The sequence below is a fragment of the Anser cygnoides genome, chromosome 7, assembly GCF_040182565.1.
Source record: "Anser cygnoides isolate HZ-2024a breed goose chromosome 7, Taihu_goose_T2T_genome, whole genome shotgun sequence".
In the NCBI taxonomy this organism is placed as follows: Eukaryota; Metazoa; Chordata; class Aves; order Anseriformes; family Anatidae; genus Anser; species Anser cygnoides.
The window spans coordinates 26,534,519-26,543,907 of NC_089879.1; the positions used below are offsets into that span (position 1 = coordinate 26,534,519).

At 39.2% G+C, this 9,389-nt stretch overlaps 1 protein-coding gene across 17 annotated transcripts in view; it reads left to right on the forward strand.

Annotated features, from left to right (window-relative positions):
• The window catches only part of CTNNA3 (catenin alpha 3), a 488,378-nt gene extending 481,674 nt beyond the window's left edge, over window positions 1-6,704 (forward strand). For 11 of the 17 annotated variants that reach the window (XM_013173300.3, XM_067001100.1, XM_067001102.1 and 8 more), the window contains one exon: window positions 2,419-6,703. In XM_013173300.3, the coding sequence (XP_013028754.1) occupies window positions 2,419-2,706 (288 nt within the window). In that variant the 3' untranslated portion in view covers window positions 2,707-6,703. Of the gene's footprint in view, window positions 1-2,418 lie in introns of all 17 variants that reach the window. The other 6 variants (XM_067001110.1, XM_013173373.3, XM_048069461.2 and 3 more) reach the window with 2 other exon arrangements.
• Window positions 6,705-9,389: the final 2,685 nt, after the last annotated feature.

Sequence of the window (9,389 nt, forward strand, 5' to 3'; positions counted from 1 at the left end):
CACTTACAAATTCTGGATGATTCTCCCACTAAACCTCATGGTCCTTTAGAGAACCAACTTCACTATTTTTACAGAAGAGGATGAAGTGTTTCAATAGAGAGGCTGCACATAAATTGAAATGCTGTCTTCCAAAATCTCTGAACTGTATTGGGCTTCATTAGTGTTAGTGTATATGGAAGGGAAAATATTTCTAAACAATGTGCTTTGACTGTGTAAATGTTGTCTTGTGTACCCGTAAGGTTTGTATACATGCATTTATGCACACAAACACGTATGCACAAAGTAGGAAGTACACCAGCCCTCCTTTGAAGCTTCTGTATTGTCTCATCTTAGCAAACTGTTAGCATTCTGTTCTCATCTTAGCAAACTGATGCAGATTTCACAGTTGCTAATGCTCCTCTTCCCTGTTTTGGGGGAAAACATCATTAAATACTGGGCTGCTCAGGTGGACATTATTTACTTGAATAATATTTATTCATAATAAACATTTATAGTAATATAAGCAATAGGATATTTTTTAAAGGGCTTTCTTAAAAGGTTCTTTAAGAATGGAGATTTCTTTTCAATTGAAATTGTCAGCCTTATAATCAAATACAAACCTGGTATCCTTGAATAAAAAGCTATTCCTTCAGGTCAGTGAGATAATTTATACCACGTATGACCCTAGCAGTTCTTTGGGGCACTATGACAACACAAAGGGTACCGTAAGTTGAAGGGGGCACAACAGCCTTCATTCCAAGCAATTAAATCCAAAAGAAATGTAATGGTATAAAAGGCACTGCACTTAAAATGAACTGTGGCATCATTTGGCTGTTATCTTAACCTGTCCAAAAAAAACCAACAAACCCTTTCCTGAAAATACAGTCCTAAGCACTGGCGTAATTTTTCCCAGGTTAAGTACACTGGACAGACACCTTCTGGATTGAGTACACTGGTAGACACTGGTTTCAGGTTTAGTACACTGGTAGACACCTTCCAAGTGCCCAAGTGTGGCATACAATGGCCTAACAGTAGACACAGCTGTAGCGAGCATATACAGACCAGTTTTCTGCACTTGGATTTTAAGACCAGAAGACATAGAAGGACACTGCACACACCAGTTCTTCCCCTTCCATGAGTCTTGGCACTCTTACATCTGGAAGGATTGCCCTGAGCCTCCTTAGTCTGTTTTCTGAGAACATGCAAAATGAGATGACTTTTCCTCACATCGAAATGTTTAATTAATACTGATGGCCAATTACAGACATGAGTTCTTTTGCCAGTGTTGGCCTTCAGTAAAATACTTCCTCTTGTTCTCAGTTTTGTCGAGACCCAGCCCCCAGCATAGGCTCTGCTGCATACAGCCTCTTTGACATCTCTTTCTGAAGCATGCCAGACCACCATCATGCCTAAACCTTGAGATTCACTGTGGGAAGGATTATCAGAGAATAAAATGCCTCTACTCAGCACACATCGTAGGATTACATTTGCCTTTTGCAGTTTTATCGTGCAACACTGCTAAGTCAGCCTCTATCTGGGCTGCCAGAGTCATTGGGGGCTGAGGAGGTAACTGAGAAAGTATAATGTCTCCAGCACACTCTGCTCCTGGACCATGCACACCGTGTATCCTGCAAGCCTCAGATATGAGAAGAGAGCAGTATACAAAGTTTTATTACACCACAGATCAGTATGGCGGTCAACGTAACAAAGCTGTATGTTTGTTCCAGTTAGCCAATTCCCAGTTAAAATCGAGCATGCTATTTTCTATTTCAAGGAATATTGATAGGAAATACCTTTAACACTTTATGGCTGCATAGCATGCAGTTGAATGTTGGAGTATGTCATACAGGAGTTCGTTATGCATTATGTCTATGTTCTCATCCTTTAAAAAAGCTTGAGGCCACAGTTACTGTGATTTCCGTGTGCTCTCCTGCTCTTAATTACCTTTAAGCATCCTGGCCACCGAGACTAGGTTCAGCAGCTCTGACTAATCCAACTACTTGACAATATCCTCCGTTGCTTAGGAGCATGTGAGAGCACCTGGAATGTGATGGGACCAGCTGGAGAATTTGCCTAGCACTGATGCAAAGGAAATAATGAGTAACATTTTTACAGCTCTTATTTGAGTTGGTTTAATTATCCATCAGTAGTAATTGCAGTGATACCCTGCAGACAAGCATCATGAATTCACACTAAAAAAAAAAAAAAAAGCAAGCAACAAACATCTACGTAAGCCTTTTTACTCCACCAGCACAGATTTCTGTGTATCACTTCAAGTCTGAGCATCAGAACATGGATATAATGATCAAACACACCAAGGGAAAACCAAGAAATTTTGTTTTAGTGCCGTAGTCTTCGGTTTTAACTGTTGTTTATTCCTGAGCATATTGTGATTAAAAGGAGGCTTTTCCTAGACTAATGTTTGTTTTTTTATTACAGTTGGATAGTGTCACTTCACTAATTCAGGCTGCCAAGAATTTAATGAATGCTGTGGTGCAGACAGTGAAGATGTCCTATATTGCATCCACAAAGATTATCAAAATTCAGAGTCCTACTGGCCCACGACATCCTGTTGTGATGTGGAGAATGAAAGCTCCAGAGAAGAAGCCCTTAATTAAAAGAGAGAAGCCAGAAGAAATCTATGCAGCTGTCAGAAAAGGTTCTGCAAAGAAGAGAATCCATCCTGTTCAAGTCATGAGTGAATTTAGAGGCAGAGAAATAGTCTAATATTCTGCCACTTTGTGTCTCTACCTTGAAGTTCTTACAGTTTTTCACCTCTTCCCCCTACTTATTTAATAATTATGTATGTTAGTGTTTTGCTTTTCCCTAAATATCTAAGTTAACACTTGCTTAAATTACTTTGAAAACGATGTTGGATTAATTAACAGCACACAGTTGAAAAAATACTCATTGTCTTGCAGTGTCAAACTATCACGTCTTTATACTGCATGTTTTCAGCAGAGCACTTTGAGTGATACATGATGGGACTGTGTTAGAGTAGTTGAAAAGCATGATGCAATGTGCCAAACTCTGCCCCAAGTCCTTCTGCATCTGCTAGGGCCAGGCATTCCTTCATTGGGGATGAATGAGGCCAATATTAAACAGCATTGTAGTTTATGACATACAGTATTTTTGAACACTGTTTACTGGGAATGTCCTTTATCAAGATCGTTACACTGTGATCAAAACAGCTGGACTGCTTGATGCTAACTGAGAATCTTGGCCTTTACTTTTTATCCTGATTGAAAGGTCCAAAGATCACCCCCCTCCAAGGCCCAGCTTTATGTAAAAATAGAGGAAATGTAAACTTGAAAATGTTTGAAGAAACAAGTGTTATAACAACATGGACATGAGAATGTAACGAAAAAGCACTAACTGCAGCATAGCAATAATAGCTCTTTAAAACAGCCTTTGAAATGTTACCATTATTCAGTGTTCTGTTTCCTACTGTATTCTGTGACCTCTAATTCATCTGGCTGATTGATTATTGCATTAACAACAGAAACTTTTCTAATCACAGCACAAAAGAACAAGTATGAAATACATCATTATTCTGATACTACTGTGCAAATAACATAGACACATCTTGAATCTGAAGAATGGTGAGATTTTTGCAAGGTAACTAGCCAACTTGATGACTTTGCTTATGGAAGTATAGTCCCAAACGTAGGATTGTGCTGTCTAGCAACTTGCTAAATTACTGCATTATATTTCAACATACGTAATGAAGATAAGTGATACTACTCTGATTATCACCATTCTGTAAGATTCTTATGGAAAGATTTTTTTTCTAGATCTGTTTAAATACTAAATCTACTTGGGCTGATTTTTTAAACAAGCAAAAGTCTTCCCTGCCCTATCACTAGGTTTTCCCAGACCTTACCTAACTAAATGTCTTTCCTTAGCAAGTAGATTTTTTTTTTTTTTGTATTTGCTCAGGTATAAGGGCTCCCTCAAATTGCAGAAATTCATGATGCATCATTGACTACCATTAGGAGGAGGTTCCAAAGTATGGGCTGCTGCTCTGTCATTTACTACCATGTTTGCACAATAGTGCCCCTAAACAGCATCACGTGGGCAGCAAAAATAACCTTGAACTGTTTTTTTTTCCTCTTGTGGCTACTCTGTAAGAGCCTGTGCACAGAATCAGGACAGTGGAGCAATATAAATTTCTAGGCTGTTGGTTAAGAAGCTCCACAAAACCCATAGTGATCATGCATTAAAGATTTTACAGATCAGTATTCTACTGTCCCCAACTTTACTATCTGTCAAATGAAACAAAATGAAGGAGAAGTTTGGGGGAAAAAAAAAAAAAAAAACAAAAAACTTTTCTAATACAAATCCCCTCCAATATTTTCACAAGATCTTGGCAACATATGTAGGTACTTGCTAATCATTTTAGGACTACACAGTGGGAAGCAGCTAACAGTCAAGTAGAGCAGGTAAATGCAATATAGAGCTGGTCATATGATGTACTTTCAGTATGTCTGCTAGCACACTAAGCAGAGCTGAGAAAGATTTTGTGTGGTGCATTGCTCAGGAGAGTATAGGTTGTCACATCTTAAATCTAAAATCTCCAAATAATAATTCAGGTTCTGGCCCACCCTCTTTGATTACATATTCCCCAAGCAATATTCAAGTCCAAAAGGTAACAGGCGGATTGAAATAATCTTGGGCTAGGGGGGCATTACTCTTGAAAAAGAAAAAAACACACCTCACATCTCTGGGATACACCTTTGGTATCTGCTCACCTTGACATTAGACGTTTGTAACTTACGTTTTGTTTTCATATTATTAATTAAAAGATTGTACACCACTTTCAGCATTGTGGGTTTTGTTTGGATACGTTTCTGTTTTAGTCTCCAGCAGTAGCAAAACCCTGTTCAAATGCCTGCCAGGCTTTCTTATTCCTGCAAGTTCCGGCTTCTCTAGCATACTAAGTGTGATCTTACTAGCCTGGTTTACATTAGAGCTCTTCTAGCACTCTAATCACTAAGACACAGTTTATTGCTTAATATAATGATCATGACTACAATACCAGTCACAGCTCTTTTAGCCTGGCCATTCTCAATAGCCAGTTTCATCTCAGCATCCAAAACTGTTCCTATTACATAGGAATTTATTAGGGGGAAAAAAAAGTAAATGAACAAGGAAATCAAAAGCCACAGTTGCTTTCTGAGAATAGCTAAAAGAATGATGTGTTAACTGTATCTGGACTTCTGTTTCTTGGCTAAAATTCAAACCCAAGTGAAAACATAACAAGGTAAAGTTTATTCCTAGCTAAGGAGAGATAAGAAACAAATCCCGAAGTTGTAAAAAATCTATTGTATTAGCTCATCATCTCCCTCAGCAGATCTGGAAAGTAGGGAACCTTCTCTGCCACTATTAATAATGCTGATGGACAATGTGCTGCTCAGGATGCTTTATTCAGACACAGTTACTTCATTCTGTAATTTGCACATTCCTTCCTAGCCCTGGTTTTCAGAGAATATTTTTTCACTTTGCTGTTGTTTTGCCTCAGTGTTTGCATGATATCCATAGTGTAGGAGCATTGACCTTGCAAACCAGGTTCTTAGCTAGAGCTTTACAGGGCTTTCTCATCCCAGTAGCTCAAATCGTTTCATTAGCTTACCTCGTCCGCTCCCCATTACCACATTATAGTACAAAGTGTGACGGACAACTCAGGGCAGTTTTATTTAAAAGAAAAAAAGTCCATAGAGCTCTAAAAAATGAGGTAGTTTGTATTGTTTGTTGTTGAAGCACATTAGTAAAAGAAAACAAATTTAAACCATTTCTGAGAATGCTGAAGCTGTTGATTTTTGATTATTAAAAGAAAACCCACAACTTGGTTGCATCACACTGCTCTCACTGCTAATGTTGTTTCCTGTAATATTTAGTGCTTCTCATTTGTAAAAGGCAGTTTCTGTCACTGCAGATTGCACTGAGCATAGCTTCCAGTTTGTCCCAACTACTCTCTTACTACCTGAACTTAGTGAGCCATTTCTGGTAAGTAACACAAGTCCTCTAATACCTTGGAACTTCAGAAAATTCAGAAAAATTAAATGCATGTCCCTCCATCTCTGCCCACCCCTGGAGCCCTGCATTTTTGCACAATAAATCTGTTTTGACATAACTGATTGACTGGTTTCAGAAGGGAATGGTATAGAATAAGGTGGGAAACAGGTGGTAACCCAGTCTTAGGGTTTGCCCCACTCATGCCATTAACCTGGTAACTGTAGAAAAGCTTTATAGCTGCATCTTCAGTGGAGATGACTAGGCAGTGTGACAACACAGGTCTGGCATTCCAGATGGTTTTAAAAGGTCTTTTAGTTCTTTTGAGGGCATCTTGTGCTGTTTTCAGTGGGTTTACAGTTGAAGCGTTTAAGAAACAATGTGTTTATAAATCAAGTTTAAATGAGTTTTTAGAAGCATTATTTTTGAAGAAAATATTTGTAAGTTTTCACCAAGAGTAGACAATAAAATTCTACATGGTCATACCTGTTGTTTCTGCTCCCAGCAACTACTTGTCCCTTGTGTACTGTTCTTGGTTAAACTCTAGCTATTGCCCATATATTTGGCTCAGGAAGTACATATGTAAATAAGAGCCCAATCCCTTTGGTTGGATGAAAACAAAACTGCCTTTCATTTTCAGAGAAGAAAAATCTAAAATCAAATACAGCAAATAATGACTATCCAAGCAAATAAATGTGTTTATTTTCTTGTGTCTGTTTAACTGTATTGTGCTTTTTTTTTTCTTTTTTCTCCTCTTTAGCAGTAAGGGTAAGAAGGGACCTTGTACCCTTTTTACATTCCTGGAATCTCGAAGTGAGGTGGGGTCTTGCAGGAAGACCTTTCCTCCTTTGCCTGCCTCTACTCCCCAGTCCTCTCACCCCCCATGAAAATCAGGGTAAGAGTGAGAGGACTTCTTGTTTTAAGTAAGAAGAGCTTAACTTTCTTTAAGGCTAAAACAGCAGTGAAATTTAAAACCAACTCTCTTAGAACATGTTTTGGATGAAGTGAAACTATCAATAGACAATCATAAGATTGTAGAACTGAATCACTGGTAGCAGGTAAACGTGTCTGTTCATCCATCCCGATTCTGCAGCCTCCTCTGCATCCAGTTCAATTTTGCTTTTAACACCAAGGTAAGCTCTGGTTATACACAATTGCTAATAACCCACTTCCTCTCCAACAACCCACTAAAAGCACTGTTGCGCTGTGAAGAAAAAGTTAACATAATAAAAGCAGTCATGAGAAATTGTCCAATAGAGTGCAATTTAAGAGCATATTAGTAATTAAATAATAAAGATCAAGCAGATTACACTATTTCACTTGTGTTTTCCCTGGCACATCAGAACTGATTTACTCTCTCAACATGGTCAGTGGGTTTGTTGTTTTGCAAAGCTTCCTCTGAAAGTGATAAAAATGCTCTACACCACTGATGAAAAAATGTTACAGATTTTTTGCTGCACACCATAAGTGACACTGCTGCAATGACAAATACCCACCTTTCGATTAATAACTCTTTAGAAACTTTGTGGTAAAAAAGAAAATGTATCCAAAACAGAAACGGCTTTAGAGTTATGTAAAACAAACCAAGAAAATGCTTCAAAGTCCCTGCTGTCTACCATCAGGGGAAGAAACTTGTTGCTACAGTTGAATTGAAAGCTGAGGGGCTAATTTTTGACTCCAAAATACAAGAAATATTTAAGATCTGAGCCTGCAGTACAAGAGGTTGATTTAGCAATTTTAAGGAGTTTTTTATAGGATAGGAAACTATTTTCTACTTCCTGATAGTGAAAATGGCTGCATATAAGCAGGCTGTAGACTAAAGAGACATCTTGTCATGCAGGATATTGTTTCCTTTGGCCTCTCAGTCTTCTACGAGCCTGGCTATTTTAGAGCTATTAGCTTTTCTGCTGTGGTTCTCAATTATTTATACACAATACAGCAAATGATTCAAAAGCAGCTGAAAATAGTCATGTGGCTCATCAGCTGGGGGGCAGATTGTAACTTACCTCCTGGCACTACTCTTCCGTGGAAGCAGGGGGACCAAATGTCAAGGGAGCTGGTGCTAACTGCTTCAGCCAGGCTGCTGGTAGGTATTTTGTCTGCTTAGCTCCCAGAGCTCCCTCATTAGATAGAAACACAACAGGAAATAGCTCCCACGCTTTCAAAACTTGGAACAGAGCACCAAGCTCTGCTTGCCCAACTAGTCAACACAGATGACGGGAGGGGAGAGAGGAAGAAAACTAACTTTTCTTTGTATTTTTTAAGCTTCCCTGGTGGAGAAAAACATCTTTCAAATGAAAGATTTCTCCAGGAAAACAGAATTTCCCTGGAGGGAATACCTTACAAGAATTGAGGAAATTTTTGCCTTCCAATCCCTCTGTGAACCCAATCTAGTCCTCTGTTTTCTCCATCCTAAACTTGTTCCTGACCACAGATTTTACAAGTGTATAGATTTTGCATTACTCACCCAGGTTATTTTACAGTAACTTATGCAACTATTGGAAGCCTTCCTAACAGTAAGTTACACCGATTACGTTCATGTTACTACTTATTTCAATTTGAGCTACTAAGGACTTCACACAGCAGGCCACAAAGTGCAAACCCTCAGTGATGTCTCTTGGAGCTTGAATACGCAGCAACCAACAGAAAGGATCAACAGAACATTCCTACTTAGACTTTATAAGCACGTTGTATGAAAAAACGTCATGAGGTTTGTACCATACTCCTCTGCTTAATAGCAACCACTACACAGCTGTAACTAAGCACTCATAACTAAAAGGAAAGGGAGAGGGAACAGCACTCTAAATGCAACGTTGCATGTAGATGATACCTACTCATACATTAAGATTCAAGCTGTCATGGCAGGCCACGTCTTCATGCACCAACAGCTGAGGTCCTGTACACTCGGGATGTGGCTGCTGTCACAGCTTCCTGTATTTTGCCCTTTACTGCCAGGTGTAGGAATGGGCCTCGAATACCACCCTGTATTACTCTCCATCATCTGACACAACCTAACCACAATGTGCCTCTGTGTGGTCCAGAGGAGCCACAACTCATCTGATGCTCAGGAATTTAACAGAGTCCTCTGGCTCCCCAGAGGGGCTTGGCTTGTCTGTCAGCAAGGTTGGCCAGGAAGGGAGGAGAGGAACCACTGAATCCCCTCCCCCCACACCTTCCTAGTGTTATTCACATGCAGTGACCAATTAACCCACCCATCCTTTTCTTTTCTGATCCACCCTTTAATTTCCATATATACCATTTCCATATATCCTATTATCCCATCCCATTTTGATATTCATGCCCTTCCTTCAGCATTAGCTTTCTGTTCTCAGCCCTGGACACCGCATTTTCTTTAAGCAAAAGGTTTTCAACATTTCTTTAAGCATGAAGATTTTTCA